Genomic DNA, 20160 nt, shown 5'->3' with positions numbered 1-20160 from the left:
TTGTGATTTAACTACTCTGAACACTTTTGTATCATCCGCAAATTTGATAACCTCACTCGTCTAATTCCTTTCCAGATCACATATATATATTGAAAAGCACCAGTCCAAGTACAGATCCCTGAGGCACTCCACTGTTTACCCTTTTCCACTGAGAAAATTGACCATTTAATCCTATTCTGTTTCCTGTCTTTTAACCAGTTTGTAATCAAGTATAGAGCAGTTTGTAACCAGTTTATCATGATCACCTAGTTTCTCTCGTTTTGCTTGTAAAAATGGACATTTGAGATATATGTGTTAATGTCTGATCTAATTTAGCAACCATTCTCCAAATATCTTTAAGTGTGACCTCATCAAGCATTATCATTTCTAACAAGGGATACACCAGGTGGCCCCAAGGGGCTACATTCAGATACAGCAACATCCTGCTCTATACTTGATTTTAATAAAGAAATATGTTGCTACTGAGAAAAATTCAGATTCAACAAAGACAGAATCAGAGCGCGAAGATGGTGGAACAGGTTGGAGTGGAGGTTGAACCTTGCCTGGACTTAATGAAACCTCTGTTCAGAGACTTCCAAACTACCATCCATACCTGGCAAATTACTTAAATGCTGGACATAATGATCCACTGGCCCTCTAATCGTTCCTTGAAGTGGAAAGGAGGCAATGATTTTACTTTTCCGTTTTTTCCCCATTAATCAAACAGATGAACAAGGGCACCTCTCAAATTTCTGGGAATCTGCTGCTGTCACAACAGGGGAGGGCATCCCAGTCCTCGACGCTACAGATGATCTAGCGCCTCTCTCCTGGTTAATCACAGCTGTTCTCTTCTCTCTCGAATCGCTCACCCGCTAATTTTTTTTAGTTTAGTGCAGGGTAAATAAAAATAGTGCATTAATTTTTTAGCGTGCACTAAAAATGAAAACTAATAAAAACAAAATGCACATCCCTACTGCTCAAGGCTAACTCAGGGGAAGGGCACCCTTCAGCTCTAAAGGTAAAAGGTGATTGATTGCTAGTAGTTTAGGAAAGCCTGAGCGTAATGCCTGTTTATTTATATTCCATTTTTTTGGCATTCAAAGTGCACTACATTCAGGTACCGTAGGTATTTGTATGGATATAAGAGTTCTGTTATAAAGGAAGAAATGAATTGCATTGTTGAAATTGCAAACTGTCAACCTGAACAAAGGAAACAAAAGATGTGGTTTATTCAAGACTAGTTGGCTTTTTTGTGTCTTCAGATAATGGTTCAGGACAGGACAGAGGTCTGTCACAGAGCTGAAATATAACCTTGCAGCATAGACAAAAATACCTGAGAAGAATGGATGGGCCAATTGGTCTTTCTGCCATTAACTACTATGCTACTATGTAATGTCCTGTGGCAATTAGTTGTGTTAGTGTACTGTCAAGTAGATATGTGCATTCGTTTTTCACGAATTAGACTTGTCTAATTCGTCATGGTTCGAGGGAACCGAAAAACAAATGGAATTTTTCGGAAATTTCAGAAAAATTCATAGTTAGTGTTAGCGCATGCTAAGTGCACATTAACCATAATTAGCGTGCACCAACATGAAAATCGGGACCCACGTAAAAAAAAAAACCAAAAAACAAAACATGCAGCAGGAAAACAAAATTTCCCGCAGGGGCAGAAAACGAAGCCCGAACCGAAAGATCTAAACAATGCACATTTCTACTGTCAAGCATAAGCAATGAATCATGGCATTTTCTTTTCCTTCCCCTGGGTGAGTAAATGTTCCGTAAAGAGTTTGGGTTTCTTGGATGAGTTGACCTCAAAAGAAAAATAGTAGAAAACGAATTAAAGGTATTATGAAGAAGTTAAGCAATTTTACAGGGGAAAAAAAAAATCTCAGGCAATCATCCACATTTTAATTACAAATGGCAAAAATTAATCTAACAGCTCCATGGGAAACAGAATATTCAGCCAGTCAAAGTTACAAATATAAATCCTATGTAGAGGATGACCAGTAGCTGTAATGTGTATATTCATCATAATCATACAAAATGAATGAGCAATATGGGCCAGATTATTAAGCTTTTTTTCCCCACAGACAAAATAGCAAAATCTCTTTAGTGCATGACTATTAAATTCTTACACACAGGTTAAAGTAATCCACTTACCAGCTAATCTGCATTTTGTAGCTTGGAAAGGAAGAGAGTAAAACGGTCTACCCAAGCTCCGTATTTTATTCCTTGCAATAGTTTCACTGAAGCCATAATCAACATAATATGCCTAATGAAAAGAGATTTTAGTTTTAACATACTGTTGACAGTTCCAGCATTTAACTTATCTCATAACTGTGTCCTATACAATCAATGCAATTATCAGCAAAGAAGGAATGCTGGAAAAGCAAAGCATCAATAACAGAATTCTTAATTTCTAGTCTGTCAAAATCATCTGCAATTTCTTACATTTTTACTGGAAAGCAGAGTTGCTTACCTGTAACAGGTGTTATTCCAGGACAGCAGGATGTTAGTCCTCACATATGGGTGATGTCATTGGACGGAGCCCTATCACGGAAAACTTTATCAAAGTTTCTAGAAACATTTGACTGGCACACTGAGCCCACCAAGCATGCCATTATCCCTCGAGCCACATGGGTCTCCCTTCAGTCTCCTTTGTAGCAATAAGTGCGAGCGAAAAATAAGATAATATAGAAACATAGAAACATAGAAATGACGGCAGAAGAAGACCAAACGGCCCATCCAGTCTGCCCAGCAAGCTTCACATTTTTTTCTCATACTTATCTGTTTCTCTTAGCTCTTTGGTTCTATTTCCCTTCCACCCCCACCATTAATATAGAGAGCAGTGATGGAGCTGCAACCAAGTGAAATATCAAGCTTGATTAGTTATGGGTAGTAGGGGAAGTAGGGGAAGTAACCGCCGCAATAAGCAAGCTACACCCATGCCCATCTGTTTTACCCAGACCGTGCCATTCAGCCCTTATTGGTTGTTTTTCTTCTCCCCTGCCGTTGAAGCAGGGAGCTATGCTGGATATGCTTGTAGTATCAGTTTTTCATCTCCCCTGCCGTTGAAGCAGAGAGCCATGCTGGATATGCGTGAAGTATCAGTTTTTCTTCTCCCCTGCCGTTGAAGCAGGATATGCATTGAAAGTGAAGTATCAGGCTTATTTGGTTTGGGGTAGTAACCGCCGTAACAAGCCAGCTACTCCCCGCTTTGTGAGTGCGAATCCTTTTTTCTTCTCCCCTGCCGTTGAAGCAGAGAGCCATGCTGGATATGCGTGAAGTATCAGTTTTTCTTCTCCCCTGCCGTTGAAGCAGAGAGCTATGCTGGATATGCGTGAAGTATCGGTTTTTCTTCTCCCCTGCCGTTGAAGCAGAGAGCTATGCTGGATATGCGTGAAGTATCGGTTTTTCTTCTCCCCTGCCGTTGAAGCAGAGAGCTATGCTGGATATGCATTGAAAGTGAAGTATCAGGCTTATTTGGTTTGGGGTAGTAACCGCCGTAACAAGCCAGCTACTCCCCTCTTTGTGAGTGCGAATCCTTTTTTCCACATTTCCTCTTGCTGTTGTAGCTTAGAGTGATGTTGGAGTCACAGTAACCATGTGTATGTTTATTGAATAAGGTGTATGTTTATTGAATAAGTTTATTTATTGAATTGTATGTTTATTGAATAAGTTTATTTATTGAATTGTATGTTTATTGAATAATAAAATGTTTCTGACCCAACTCCGCGGGGTGGGTTTTGTGAGGACTATATCCTGCTGTCCTGGGATAACACCTGTTACAGGTAAGCAACTCTGCTTTATCCCAGGACAAGCAGGGTGATAGTCCTCACATATGGGTGATTAGCAAGCTACAGGCTGACTCATATTTGTTGAGGACCAACAGCGTACAACTTGTGCAACAGGCACAACTGGCATACTGTTGGGAAAAAATGAGGCAGCCTGAAATCACAGTAGGTTGGATGTAAGAGTTGGGATTATATACTGGAAATAAGTTCTTTAAGACAGATTGTCCGAAGGCTGAATTTTGTCGTCCTTCTTTGTCCAAGCAGTAATGTGCTGCAAATGTGTGAAGAGAAGTCCATGTTGCAGCTTTACAGATCTTAGTAATTGGTACTGAACGATAGTGTGCTACTGAGGTTGCCATTGCTCTGAGTGCAATTTTACTTGTCCATGGAGAGAAAGGCTTGCTTTTTCATAGCAGAAGCCTATACAATCTGCTAGCCAGTTGGAGAGAGTTTGTTTGCCCACTGCCCTACCCGGTTTGTTTTTGTCAAAAGAAACAAAAAGCTGGGTGGATTTCCTATGGACTGCAGTGCGGTCCAGATAAAATGCTAGTGCACATTTACAGTCCAAGGTGTGTAAAACTTTCACCCTGATGAGAGTGAGGTCTTGGAAAGAATGTGGGCAAGTTTATAGACTGATTCAAGTGGAAATCAGTAACCACATGGGGAAGGAATTTAGGGTGAGTACGCAGGACCACTCGGTCATGTAGGAACCTGGTATAGGGGGAGTATGTTACAAGTGCTTGTAACTAACTCTTCTAGCAGATGTAATAGCTACTAGGAAGAAAACTTTCCATGTAAGACATTTAAAATCGCAGGAATCTATGGGCTCAAAGGGAGAATGCATGAGCCTTGTTAGTACCACATTAAGGTCCAATTCTGTGACTGGTGGCCGTAAAGGGAGTTTTAGTTGAATCAAACCTCTCATAAACCTACTGATAAGGGGTTGCGCGCTGAGATCGAGGCATCCCCTACTCCTTTGTGGTAAGCTGAGACAGCACTCAGGTGTACCCTTACTGATAAAGTCTGGAGACAAGATTTTGAAAGATGCCAGAGATAGCCTAATAAAGATGATGTGGGGCAGGAGAAAGGTGGATGCATCTGCAGTTAAGGTTACTTGCGGAACTGGTTGCTGGAAAGGCAGGCCTGTTAACAAGTTGTTCATGTTTGTCCACCAGAGGAGAGATGAACGTAACTGGTGGGTGATTTGAATTGGAGGAGACAGTGGTTGAAAAGCTTGGAGCCACTGTGATATTAAAGTCCATTTTGTTACTCTCATGGCCAATCTGGCCATAGGAGTGACATGGACCGTGGAAGCCATGTGGCCCAGCATTGTTAGGAATTGATGGGCTGAAGCTGTTTTCTTGGAGCATAGAGATCTCGCTAGTCTGGAGAGTGTGTCTGCGTGGTCTTTTGGTAGAAAGGCCCTTGATACGGTGGTGTTCAACTCTGCTCAGATGAATTGTAGGTGAGATGGTATGAGGTGGGATTTTTGGTAGTTGATAAGAAATCCCAAAGAGTGAAGCAGGTTGATTGTGAGCTTGAGAGTCGAGAGCTCCTTGTTTCGACTGGTTCTTGATGAGCCAGTCGTCCAGATAAGGAAAAACGTGTATGCTTTCCTTGCGTAGGTGGGCCGCCACTACTGCCAGGCACTTTGTAAATACACGGGATGCAGAGGCAAGACCGAAGGGCAGAACCTGGGTACTGAAAGTGTTGATGACCCACCAGGAAATGCAGGTACATGCGAAGAGGAGGGAATATTGAAATGTGAGCGTAAGCGTCTTGAAGATCCAGAGAACAGAGCCAATCTCATGTTTGAAGAAGGGTGCCTAAGGACACCATCCTGAATTTTTCTTTTCGTAGAAATTTGTTGAGATTTCTGAGGTCTAAGATGGGGCAGAGGCCTCCTGTTTTCTTTGTAATGAGAAAATAGCAAGAGTAGAATCCTCTGCCCTGCTGAGGTCGGGGAACAGGTTGCACAGTCCAGGCTCTCAGGAGGGTGGATAATTCTGTTTCTAGAAGAGTGGTATGAACTTTGTGTACCCAGAGGGAATTTGGATGGGAATCTCTGGGTACCATGAGAAAATACAGATGGTAACCTTGTGTTATCATGGATAATACCCATTGATCTGTGGTGATGTTTATCCAATTGGGTAGAAAATAGGAGACTCTGCCTCTGACTGGTAGATTTTGATTTGGGTTTCTGGAGAGGCTGCTGTTCTCTAGGAGTTTTTCAAAACCCAGATGTTTGCCCTGTCTGGGGGAGGCTGAGGTCTGGATGCCTTTGGTTGCCTGGGATGAACTTTTTGGGTTGGCCTTGTCCTACCACGAGGAGCTGATGGATAATACCTTCATGGTGGATAGAATGGTTTTCTTGTATCTTTCCTGGATGGGCGTCTTGCAGAAGATTGAGTCTCTGCAGTAATGATGGAGAGTTGGCGCAGAGTTTCATTATGGTCCTTCAGCTGCGCAACTGCATCTTGCACCTTTTCTCCAAAAAGGTTTTCACCAGTGCAAGGAAGGTCCACTAATTTTTCCTGGACCTCAGGCCTGAGGTCGGATGCCTTCAACCATGCCCATCTTCTGGCACTAATGCCTGTTGCTGCCATTCTGGAGGATGTCTCGAAAGAGTCGTAGGCTGCACGTACCTCGTGATTAATTGCTTCAAGACCTTTGTGAATGATGGAACTAAATTTATCTTGATGCTATTGTGGAAGAGATTCTGTTAGTTCTTGCATCTGCTTCCACAAATTTTTCTGGTATTGCGTCATATATAATTGGTATGAGGCAATCCTTGATAAAAGCATGGCACCTTGGAACATTTTACATCCTAAATTGTCCAGAAATGTTTGCTCCTTGCCAGGAGGTGTAGATGAATGTGGACAGATTCTCTTTGATTTTTTTTGTGTGGACTCTACCACCACATATTGATGTGGGAGTTGAGGTTTTTGGAAACCAGGTACATGCTGCACCAAGTATGTGGCATCAGTTCACCTGTTCACCGGTGGAACAAACAGGGATGTTCCCACAGTCGACGTTGAAGGTCAACCAGGACTTTGTGCACTGGTATGGCTACTATCTCCTTGGAGACATCCACAAACTGGAGGACTTCCAAAGTCCTGTGTCTTGTGTCGTCTTCTGTTAATAATTGAAAAGTAATTGTGTCTGACATTTCCTTTACGAAGTTGGAGAAGGAGAGGTCCTCAGGTGGTGACTTTCTCCTGGTGGAGAGGGCTCTGATAATATATCTTCAGAAGAAGAATCGGTATCCACATCTTCCCAGGTATCTGATAAGGTGTGATGTTGAGGAGTGGAAGGAGGGATGAAGAATGGCATCAAAGGATATAAAGGCATTGATGGATCCTTCGATGGTTTTGGCTGAGACTTCGGTGGCATCGATGGAGCTGGACGTGGAATCGATGGCACAGATTGAAGAGTCGGACAGCTCGGTTCAGAGAATCCTGACGGTCCCAGCATTGGCTCAGGCATCGGTGACTGTTCAAAGTCCGAGGCCTCTTCATCCGAAGAACCGGGAATTGGTACCTGTTTTGGATGTTTGGTCGGTGCTTTCGGCTTCGATGGCACAGGTTGCGTCGGTAGGGCACCGATAAAGGTATTGAGTCTTGTGAGCAATGGTGTGAGAACTGATGGCTCCGGCATCTGTGGCGGAGTTGGCATCGGTGGATGCAGATCTCGAAGGGCCTCGAATCCGTCCAGTTATTCCCGTATAGCTGATGAAGACAGAGCAGCTATAGGGGGTGGCAGAGAAGACGGAACTGGCTCTTCCACAAATCCCTGTGGTGGCACAGTACCTGGCACAGATATCTGTGGAGATCACCTTGGACTTTGAGGTATTGACGGCATAGACGGCTCCTCTAACCTAGTCCTCTTCGGTGGCAGCTCGATGGCCATCGAAGCCGCTCCAGAAACCAAGCCAGCATCAGGTGTGGAAGATCGTCGATGCTGGTGACTATTTTTTCTTGGTGCTTTGTACTCTTTTTCTCCAGCACAGAGGTAGATTTAATCGATGACCTTTATGGAGTCTGAAACGGGTGGTCACCACTTCCCTCAAGTATCCGTCGGGTTTTAATTACTTTTTAGCCACTCCTACCGGTGACTACTGCATTGATGTTGATGGAAGTAAACAAATTTTGAATAGGCTTTCCATTTTTTCCAGACTGGCCCGTCTGCTGCCTTTAGCAGTCCTTTCAGCACATTGAGGACAAGAAGTAACATTATGTCCTGTGCCCAAGCATAATACACACATCATGGGGGTCAGTGATCGACATCATATGAGGGCTATTTGGGCATTTTTTAAATCCAGTTGCCATGATAATAAAACTTGAAGGCTGGACAGCCGTCGACAGCCTTCCAGCAATGAAGAACGGTAAGAACGGTATCGAATGCAATAAATTTTAATCACCAATCGATGAAAAATGTATGCAAAGTGGGAGACCCCTAAGAAGGGATAATGTTTTGAGAAATTTTTGAAACTTTTTCCGTGAGGAAAAATTGTGTGAAGAATCACACAGGGCTCCTAACCGCGAGGCTAATTGCAGCGCGGAAAAAAGAAGACTGAGGGAGACTTCTGTGGCTCGAGGGATAATGGCATGCTGGGCATGCTCAGTGGGCCAGTCAAAAGTTTCTAGAAACTTTGACAAAGTTTTCCATGATAGGGCTCCATCCAGTGACATCACCCATATGTGAGGACTATCATCCTGCTTGTCCTGGGATAATGTATTCACTGTCAAGCTGCAATTCTTCCTGTCTAGCTACTCAATCAGAATCTAAACCATCTGCCTGTCAAGCTAAAGGAAAAATGTAGCTTTACTTATTAATTTCCTTTGCTTGAATCCTGCTATAGCAGTCTAGATGCGTGGCTTTATGATAACCTTTCAGTGACATCACTGCTATATGAGGTGAAACACACACATTTACCAGTATTCTTATATCAAAGCAATGGAATGGTAATAACTCCTATGAAACTATAAACCCTCCCCCCAAAAAAACAAAAAACACATTAGAAAAGAGAGGAAAAGCCTTCCAAAAATAAACCTCCTCTCAGGAGATACTAAGAATCCTTGGGTTCTCCACAGTATGGATATGCAATAATAAATTTATATTTGCTCCAACTAAATTCTGTGTAGTATCCTTGTGCCCAATACATGCAGAGAAGCGCTGTTTACAAAGTGAGATAATATATACAACAGAGAGAAACTGAAATCTTCTGAAACACCCAGGAGGCTCTTGAGCACAAACAGAATTGCAGCCACTGACTTCCTGGCTGGGGGTGGGGTCCTGGATTGGTCTAGTACGATTCCAAAGGAAATTAACAGCTAAGACTAAATTTTTTCTCATCCTGCTAGACCAGTTTAGTTGTGAGGAAAGAACCCAAGCCCATTCTAATTGGTGTAGAAGGAAGACAGGGCTGCTCTGAGAAACCTGCCCAAACACAGGATCTCCTTGGCTAGTGAACTATATAAGGAAAATCAAGTGGCTGCCATACAATGGGGGGGTGGGTGTGACTGTCACTAGCAAACAAACAAGATGGCTACCTAATCATCCTTCTTCTTTTCTCCAGATCCTGAAATTTTTTGTACCTTGTTTTTGAGGAACAAAGGAATAAAATACTAGTTTGGTCTGGGTTCATTCTTCAAGGTGGCTGTTTGTGATGGCTTCAGTCCTTGCAGTGCTTAGCATGCTTACTGCATTCTGGACCTGTGCTTTAGGGAAAATGCGAGTCAAACAGCAGTGTGGCAGAACAGACTAGCTTAGCAGACGGCAACATTTATTCTGGCTTGTCAGAGGGGAGACTGGAGTGGTGTGAGCCATAAAATCTGCTAAGTAGAGGGGCAATTAATTTTCTCATCATGGAACTTAAATGAAGCTGTGAATCTGCAATGTTTGAAGACTGGTCCCTTCCTCCTGATATGGCTGTAGTGATTTAACATGCTACTGAAGAGGCCTGAAAGGGAGTCATTTGGACCATTAGATGATCAAGGGGTAAGAGAGACACTAAGAGTAGACAAGGCCATAGTAGAGACTATGTCTAAAGCAAATACCCATGCCAGAGGTGATATTTAAAGGTGATGATTCAGAGGAACAAGTCTCAGTGAACTTGGAAGACACAGACAAACTAAAGCGTAGCAAGTCACCTTGTCCGAATGGTGTACATCTCAGAGTACTGAAAGATCTGAAAAATGAATCTGTAAACTATCATTAAAATCAGTTACAGTAACTGAAGATGAGAGGGTAGCCAAACATACACCAATTATTAAAAAGATTTCCAAGGAATGATCCAGAGTTTCACCCATCAAGGGGCTGCTTCAGGGGCTATAAGAGATAATAAATAATGAATAATAAAATAATATAATCAATTCTATAAATTAAAAAAATAAAAATCTAAAATATAATTAAAATTAATAATTAAAAACAGACGCAAAAGTAGCTCTACTAAAACATTGAGGTTGCATAGTAATAGATGAGTAAAACAATTTTATGGAAAGCAAAACAGAGGAGGACAAAAAGATCAAGATAAAAACACAAACGACCTTAATTCTATCAACCAAAAATGTGACAACCAATTGACTGAAATATTCCTAACAACCCTTATAATGGTAAAAATGAAGATTAAAAATCAATGTATAAGAAACATACCTGAATGGAATCTAAATTGTCCTGTTGTGTGCTCAATCCATAGGAATTCATCACAGACTTAAATGTAAAAAATACTATTAGTATAAAAATATTGGTAATAATTAAAAAAGATGTTAAAAATTGGCAATATTATAAATCGTAATTACCTCGCACAGATACCATCAATGAGCTCACAGGTTTACCCTGTCCATTGGACTACACAGATGATGTGTATTCATCCAATCAAAAAATTCTCAATTGTGGTTAAAGCAGCTTCGAATTTTGACTGAGAAAATACATACATGTAAAAACCCAAATTGAGTAACCAACGTTATTAGTGGGTAAACAACGTTTTTGGTGTTGTAACTTCATTTAAAAATTATGAATATATTGCGGGATTTTATTCGAAATTATGAAAATTCTCAAAATATGGGCATGCATACACAAGACATAATGTTTTATGGAAACGATGTATTAATTGAGGATAACAAAACCACTTATTCTTTGAGTTTATATAAAAATATAAATAGACAAAGATCTTCAAATAGAAATCTGCAGATATAATAGTAGTAAACGAATCATAATTCTCAAAGACAATTGTCTAGCCGCGATGACTCTTACTACAATACCAAGATTTAAATTAATAATAAAAATTAATAATAAATAGCCGCTAGCTTTTAAACAAATCTGTATCCACAAAATGTGAGTTGGTGTAGATGATTTAAGTGACGTTTGTGAATGAGTAACATTTCTTATTTTCTGCTGTGTCCAAAGTGAACAATGAATAACTAGGTGTACAGTCAGCGTTATTGAACGAAAATCCTTAAAATATGACTTATACAAATAAAATTTGCAAAAAAATGCTTGTCAACTAAGAATAAGCTGCTGTCAAAATTAATACAAAAACGGCATTGTTAAATTTAGTGCTGTGCTGGGAAACTAAGCAAGCGGTGCAACGGAAACAATCAATGCAGCAACAGTGTTGTGATGAAAGTGCTTGAGAAGATACTCCTAAAGATTTGCTCAAACAGACCAACTTAGGATACTCACAATGCGTCTGGTGTCCACGGAGAATTAGCAAAAGAAAGAAGTCAGTGAAATGGAGTGTCTTTTAAACTTGTGTTTGGCGCCAAGGGAATTGTCAATCAGCTTTGAGTGGGCGGGGCAAAAAACAGACGATATCCAAAATAACTAAAACATTTATCATAAAAGAGCAGCTAAATTGATAAATAAACGTTGACGCTGGTAAGAGTGAATGTGGAGGTGAAAAAATGAATTAAGAAAGAGTTCAATGAAAAGATGTCAATCAACTAGTGAGGGGTGGAGACTCACTAGCAAACCTGTCAATCAACCCACTTGCATTTTCACCTCATAGACCTTTATAACAATCTATAACATCGCGTGTTATTCCATTCTTAAATAACATGAATCTATGTAATTCATTTTTCCACCTCCACATTCACTCTTACCAGCGTCAACGTTTATCAATTTAGCTGCTCTTTTATGATAAATGTTTTAGTTATTTTGGATATCGTCGGTTTTTTGCTCCGCCCACTCAAAGCTGATTGACAATTCCCTTGGTGCCAAACACAAGTTTAAAAGACACTCCATTCCACTGACTTCTTTCTTTTGCTAATTCTCCGTGGACACCAGATGCATTGTGAGTATCCTAAGTTGGTCTGTTTGAGCAAATCTTTAGGAGTATCTTCTCAAGCACTTTCATCACAACACTGTTGCTGCATTGATTGTTTCCGTTGCACCGCTTGCTTAGTTTCCCAGCACAGCACTAAATTTAACAATGCCGTTTTTGTATTAATTTTGACAGCGGCTTATTCTTAGTTGACAAGCATTTTTTTGCAAATTTTATTTGTATAAGTCATATTTTAAGGATTTTCGTTCAATAACGCTGACTGTACACCTAGTTATTCATTGTTCACTTTGGACACAGCAGAAAATAAGAAATGTTACTCATTCACAAACGTCACTTAAATCATCTACACCAACTCACATTTTGTGGATACAGATTTGTTTAAAAGCTAGCGGCTATTTATTATTAATTTTTATTATTAATTTAAATCTTGGTATTGTAGTAAGAGTCATCGCGGCTAGACAATTGTCTTTGAGAATTATGATTCGTTTACTACTATTATATCTGCAGATTTCTATTTGAAGATCTTTGTCTATTTATATTTTTATATAAACTCAAAGAATAAGTGGTTTTGTTATCCTCAATTAATACATCGTTTCCATAAAACATTATGTCTTGTGTATGCATGCCCATATTTTGAGAATTTTCATAATTTCGAATAAAATCCCGCAATATATTCATAATTTTTAAATGAAGTTACAACACCAAGAACGTTGTTTACCCACTAATAACGTTGGTTACTCAATTTGGGTTTTTACATGTATGTATTTTCTCAGTCAAAATTCGAAGCTGCTTTAACCACAATTGAGAATTTTTTGATTGCTGGATGAATACACATCATCTGCGTAGTCCAATGGACAGGGTAAACCTGTAAGCTCATTGATGGTATCTGTGCGAGGTAATTACGATTTATAATATTGCCAATTTTTAACATCTTTTTTAATTATTACCAATAATATTTTTATACTAATAGTATTTTTTACATTTAAGTCTGTGATGAATTCCTATGGATCGAGCACACAACAGGACAATTTAGATTCTATTCAGGTATGTTTCTTATACATTGATTTTTAATTTTAATTTTTACCATTATAAGAAGGGTTGTTAGGAATATTTCAGTCAATTGGTTGTCACATTTTTGGTTGATAGAATTAAGGTCGTTTGTGTTTTTATCTTGCTGTAATTTTATCTGTATCTTTTTGTCCTCCTCTGTTTTGCTTTCCATAAAATTGTTTTACTCATCTATTACTATGCAACCTCAATGTTTTAGTAGAGCTACTTTTGCGTCTGTTTTTAATTAATATTAATTTTAATTAATTATATTTTAGATTTTTATTTTTTTAATTTATAGAATTGATTATATTATTTTATTTATTATTATTCATTATTTATTATCTCTTATAGCCCTGAAGCAGCCCCTTGATGGGCGAAAATCAGGCCTAGAGTTGGGCAATTAATAAAGGAATTTTGAAGGACTTTCGGCTATTCCTTGTTTTATTCTTCACGGCTTTGTTAGTCAGTCTTCCTCTTTGTTTTTTGGGCCAGGAATGATCCAGGAAACTACAGACAGGAAAATAATGTCAGCGCCAGGCAAAATGGTTGAAATTATTATAAATAAAAGAGAATATTTATTTAAACAAAGATAGTCATAGAAACACAGTGGCAGAAAAAGACCATATGCCCTTCTAGTCTGTCCATCAGCCCAATTTTAGCTTTCCCATCACTTCCTTAGAAATCCCTGTAATTATCCCATATTCTCTTGCATTGTTTGTCTCTACCACCTCTACTGGGAATCTGCTCCATGCATCCACTACTTTCTCTGTAAAGAAATATTTCATAAGATTACACATTCACCTCTTTCACCATCAACCCATGAGCCCTTGTTCTACAGCCTCCTTTCTGTTGAAAGAGGTTCACCTCCTAAGCATTGAAACCTCAGGGATTTAAATGTCTATGCTCTATCTCACCTAGGGTGTACATGCTTAGATCTTCGTCTATCCCCATATGCTTTAGAACAAAGACCACTGACCATTTTAGTGGCCATCCTCTGGAATGACTCCATCCTGTTCATATCCTTTTGAAGGGGTGATCTCCAGAATTATACACAATATTCCAAGTGAGGTCTCACCAGGGACCTATACAGGAGCAATATCACCTCCCTTTTTCTGCTGACCATTCCTCTCCCCCTATGCAGTCAACTATCTTTCTGGCTTTTGCCACTTTAAGAACATAACATAAGCACATGCCATACTGGGTCAGACCAAGCGTCCATCAAGTCCAGCATCCTGTTTCCAAAAGTGGCCAATCTAAGCCATAAGAACCTGGCAAGTACCCAAATACTAAGTCTATTCCATGTTACTGTTGCTAGAACTTAATTAATAGCAGGTAATGGACTTCTCCAAGAACTTATCCAATCCTTTTTAAACACAGCTGCACCAACCACATCCTCTGGCAACAAATTCCAGAGTTTACTTGTGCATTGAGTGAAAAAGAACTTTCTCCAATTAGTTTCAAATGTGCCACATGCTAACTTCATGGAGTGCCCCCTAGTCTATTATCTGAAAGACTAAACAGATTCACATCTACCCGTTCTAGACTTCTCATGATTTTAAACACCTCTATCATATCCCCCCCTCAGCCATCTTCTCCAAGCTGAAAAGTCTTAACTTCTTTAGTCTTTCCTCATAGGGGAGCTGTTCCATTCCCCTTATTTTGGTCACCCTTCTCTGTACCTTCTCCATCGCAACTATATCTTTTTTGAGATGCGGTGACCAAAATTGTACACAGTATTCAAGGTGCAGTCTCACCATGGAGCGATACAGAGGCATTGACATTTTCTGTTTTATTCACCATTCCCTTTCTAATTCTTCCCATTTGCTCTTTTGACTGCCGCAGCACACTGAACCAATGATTTCGATGTGTTATCCACCATGACCCCTAGATCTCTTTCTTGGGTGGTAGCACCTAATATGGAACCTAACATTGTGTAACTATAGCATGGGTTATTTTTCCCTATATGCATCACCTTGCAGTTATCCACATTAAATTTCATCTGCCATTTCAATGCCCAATTTTCCAATCTCAGAAGGTCTTCCTGGAATTTATCACAATCTGCTTGTAATTTAACTATTCTGAACAATTTTGTATCATCTGCAAATTTGATTACCTCACTCGTATTTCTTTCCAGATCATTTATAAATGTATTGAAAAGTACGAGTCCCAATAAAGATCCCTGAGGGCACTCCACTGCCCACTCCCTTCCACTGAGAAAATTGTTACAGATTTTGGAAGTGGCAAAAACACAAACCTTTACCCAATTCTTCTGTTAGGTTGCTCATGAAAATGTTGAAAAGAACCATTCCAAGGAACAATCCCGGAGGCACACCGCTAACATCCCCCTCTTCAGAGAATATTCCATTTACCACTACCCTTTGTCACCTCCCACTCAGCCAGTTTCTTACCCAATCTGTCACTCTAGGACCCAAACTAAGGGTGTTCAATTTATTTATAAATCTCCTATGCAGAACCATGTCAAAGGCTTTGCTGAAATCCAAGTATATCCCTTAATCCAACTCTCTGGTCACCCAAAGAGACTGATTAGATTCATGACAAAGTTTCCTTTGGTAAAATCATGCTGCCTCGGATCTTGCAATCCACTGGATTCAAAAACTGCAGTATCCTCTATTTTAGACAATTCCATTGCTCACCGCAAAGGTCAGTCTAACTAGTCTGTAGTTCCCAGCTTCCTCACTTCTACTTTTATAAATAAGAATCCATCCACCATTCTCCAAGTCCTCTGGAACAACTCCCAACTCTAAAGAAACATTGAAAAGCTCAGCCAACAGAGCAGTGAAGACCAAACAAAAATATTTAAGCACTTTTACTTTTGCCATATTAAACTTTAGATATTCCTCCCTTTTACCTCAGAGTTTCACAATGCAACTTTCACACTTCCTTCTATCACCAACATATCTTTAAAAAAAAATCATTTTCTGTTTTACCATATTTTCTATTTTTCTTCTATCTGAATTTTTATATTCCTATTTTCCCAGCTTCTCAGTTTTTCCAGATATTGTCTCCTGGCTTCCTCTTTCTGTGATCTCTTGCAGTTTATGAACATTAACCTTTTTCTCGCTTACCTTTTCAGATACTTCTTTAGCCAAGTAAAGTTTTGCCTCATCAATCTGCTACATATTTTTTGAAGGCTTGAAGAAACATATGGATAAATGTGAGCCAGGTATAGTTTATCTCGATTTTCAGAAAGCATTTAACAAAGTACCTCATAAGTCATAGGATAAGAGGCAATATTCTATTGCAGATAAAGAACTGGTTAAAAGATAATACAGAGAGTAGGGCTAAATAGTCAATTTTCTCAATGAAGAAAGGTGAATAGTGGAGTGCCCCGGGGATTTGTATCACTATTTATTAACATATGTATAAATGACAGATGGAGGAACAATGAGGGGTGATCACATTTGCTGATATAAGAACATAAGAAAATGCCATACTGGGTCAGACCAAGGGTCCATCAAGCCCAGCATCCTGTTTCCAACAGTGGCCAATCCAGGCCATAAGAACCTGGCAAGTACCCAAAAACTAAGTCTATTCCATGTAACCATTGCTAATGGCAGTGGCTATTCTCTAAGTGAACTTAATAGCAGGTAATGGACTTCTCCTCCAAGAACTTATCCAATCCTTTTTTAAACACAGCTATACTAACTGCACGAACCACATTCTCTGGCAACAAATTCCAGAGTTTAATTGTGTGTTGAGTAAAAAAGAACTTTCTCCGATTAGTTTTAAATGTGCCCCATGCTAACTTCATGGAGTGTCCCCTAGTCTTTCTACTATCCGAAAGAGTAAATAACCGATTCACATCTACCCGTTCTAGACCTCTCATGATTTTAAACACCTCTATCATATCCCCCCCTCAGTCGTCTCTTCTCCAAGCTGAAAAGTCCTAACCTCTTTAGTCTTTCCTCATAGGGGAGTTGTTCCATTCCCCTTATCATTTTGGTAGCCCTTCTCTGTACCTTCTCCATCGCAATTATATCTTTTTTGAGATGCGGCGACCAGAATTGTACACAGTATTCAAGGTGCGGTCTCACCATGGAGCGATACAGAGGCATTATGACATTTTCCGTTTTATTCATCATTCCTTTTCTAATAATTCCCAACATTCTGTTTGCTTTTTTGACTGCCGCAGCACACTGAACCGACGATGTCAATGTGTTATCCACTATGACACCTAGATCTCTTTCTTGGGTTGTAGCACCTAATATGGAACCCAACATCGTGTAATTATAGCATGGGTTATTTTTCCCTATATGCATCACCTTGCACTTATCCACATTAAATTTCATCTGCCATTTGGATGCCCAATTTTCCAGTCTCACAAGGTCTTCCTGCAATTTATCACAATCTGCTTGTGATTTAACTACTCTGAACAATTTTGTGTCATCTGCAAATTTGATTATCTCACTCGTCGTATTTCTTTCCAGATCATTTATAAATATATTGAACAGTAAGGGTCCCAATACAGATCCCTGAGGCACTCCACTGTCCACTCCCTTCCACTGAGAAAATTGCCCATTTAATCCTACTCTCTGTTTCCTGTCTTTTAGCCAGTTTGCAATCCACGAAAGGACATCGCCACCTATCCCATGACTTTTTACTTTTCCTAGAAGCCTCTCATGAGGAACTTTGTCAAACGCCTTCTGAAAATCCAAGTATACTATATCTACCGGTTCACCTTTATCCACATGTTTATTAACTCCTTCAAAAAAGTGAAGCAGATTTGTGAGGCAAGACTTGCCCTGGGTAAAGCCATGCTGACTTTGTTCCATTAAACCATGTCTTTCTATATGTTCTGTGATTTTGTTTAGAACACTTTCCACTATTTTTCCTGGCACTGAAGTCAGGCTAACCGGTCTGTAGTTTCCCGGATCGCCCCTGGAGCCCTTTTTAAATATTGGGGTTACATTTGCTATCCTCCAGTCTTCAGGTACAATGGATGATTTTAATGATAAGTTACAAATTTTTACTAATAGGTCTGAAATTTCATTTTTTAGTTCCTTCAGAACTCTGGGGTGTATACCATCCGGTCCAGGTGATTTACTATTCAGTTTGTCAATCAGGCCTACCACATCTTCTAGGTTCACCGTGATTTGATTCAGTCCATCTGAATCATTACCCATGAAAACCTTCTTAGATCGCAAGATTGTGAGAATTTTTAAGAGGACCTTGTGACATTGGAAGACTGGGCATCTAAATGGCAGACATTTAATGTGGACAAGTGCAAGGGGAGGGCCGTAAAGAAGAGCAACCTAAAATATACTCCTGGGGAATTCTGCATTGTGCACAATTATCCTGCATAGAATTTTGCATTTGCCCCACAAAATTAGGCATGGCGATCAGAAATCAGCAGCAAAGGCAGTTGAGGCCAGCTTCAGTCAAAATGGAGAAAGAAATAGTGCCAGTGTTAGCTGGAAATGAAACAGGAAGAGAAGTTGGCCATACAGGTTGGATACGAATCCAATCTGCAGAAATAGGAAATATAGTGATATCCGACCAAGCTCCTGTCAAAGCGTCATTTGGCTGGCTTGAGGTCTGGAAATGCCCCACCACCAAGGTGGAGATTCCCAGCTTATCTTAAAAATGACGCCTCTTTTCATACCTTCCTTAAAGATAAATGGGCCCTATATGCAACTACCAACCAACAACATACACAGAATCTCAATTGTTTTGGGAAACAGGGAAGGCAGTTTTACATGGGGAAATACTCGCCTATGTTCATTCCCTTACTAAACAATTAAATAAAGACATCCTCTCCCTAGAAGAGGAATTAAAGAAAGCCAAGAGTGACTTAAATAAAAACCCCACTACAGCTATCAGGAAAATCTTCTATCAACATGTGAGCCATTTAAACACCCTTTTAAATTTTAGGGCCCAACGTGCCTTACACAAAGGGGAAACATTATTATTCAAATATGGGAACAAACAGGGTAAGCTAATGGCAAATCTAGTTCGGTCTGCACAGCAGAAATCACACATACTCCAGATGAAAACAAAACGGGGTATAATCACTTCAAACCAAACAGATATCAGTGAAATCTTTTGCAGTTTTTATACAGTTATATAGAACAGATCCAGAGCGAAAAGAAGAAGAAACTTTCTTTCAGGGCCTTCACCTCCCGCAGCTCTCAGATACCCAAACTGCTTTCTTGAACAGACCCATTCAACCCATTGAGGTCCAACAAGCGATAACCTCTACACAATCAGGTAAATCCCCAGGGCCCGACGGTTTTTATGACTTTTATAAAATTCTTAGTCCACATTTACTCACCCCATTGTCGAATTTTTACCTCGAGGGTCTAGAGCGCCGAGCATTTTCAGAGTCTTTCAATTTAGCCTACATAACTGTCCTACCTAAACCCGGAAAAGACCCTTTACTACTGGCTTCATATCGGCCAATTTCCCTTTTGAATTGTGACTTAAAAATCTTAGCCAAAGTCTTAGTGGACAGGCTTAATGTAGACTTACCCTCAACCTCCTCTCCTCAGGTCGGGTTTGTAAAAGGGAGGAAGCAGAATGCGAATATTGTCAAACCGCTTTCTGCATACACGATTTGCCAAACACAAAAATATACCAGGGTTTGATTCCAAAAAAGCATTTGACAGGGTGTCATGGACATATGGTTCTCTGAGTTGAGTAGATTTGGAATCAGAGGAGATTTCTTGCAATACATACTACTTCTATATCAGCGTCCCATTTCTCGCATAGTTTCCAACGGTTTCATCTCAGGGGACATTCCTATCCAACGAGGGGTCCCGTCAAGGTTGTCCCTCATGGCCCTTGCTGAACATTCTTTCAATTGACCTGCTACTCCGCAGACTGGACGCCTCCTCAGAGGTGCGAGGGTTTGGAGGCCCCAATTATATATTCAAAGTAGCAGCATTTGCAGATGATGTGCTGGTCTTTTTAACGAACCCTTTAGTCTCTCTCCCTGCAGTCCTTTCATTACAGCAACACTTTGGCCGATTTGCCGGCTTAAAAATCAACACAGACAAGTCAGAGGCCATGTCTGGCCAGGGGTGTTTCCCCTAA

The 20160-nt window shown here is 40.0% G+C and overlaps 1 protein-coding gene across 3 annotated transcripts in view; it reads right to left on the bottom strand.

Annotated features, from left to right (window-relative positions):
• TDRD7 (tudor domain containing 7) overlaps positions 1 to 20160 on the bottom strand; it is a 345168-nt gene that overhangs the window by 102009 nt on the left and 222999 nt on the right. For all 3 annotated transcript variants that reach the window (XM_029603524.1, XM_029603532.1, XM_029603540.1), the window contains exon 9: positions 2140 to 2251. In XM_029603524.1, coding sequence (XP_029459384.1) covers positions 2140 to 2251 — 112 coding nt within the window. The remainder of the gene's footprint in view (positions 1 to 2139; positions 2252 to 20160) is intronic.

Source organism: Rhinatrema bivittatum, chromosome 1 (genome assembly GCF_901001135.1).
Source record: "Rhinatrema bivittatum chromosome 1, aRhiBiv1.1, whole genome shotgun sequence".
NCBI classification, from domain to species: Eukaryota; Metazoa; Chordata; class Amphibia; order Gymnophiona; family Rhinatrematidae; genus Rhinatrema; species Rhinatrema bivittatum.
Note: the sequence above shows the minus strand (reverse complement) of the source record. Positions and strands in the feature narration are given on the sequence as shown.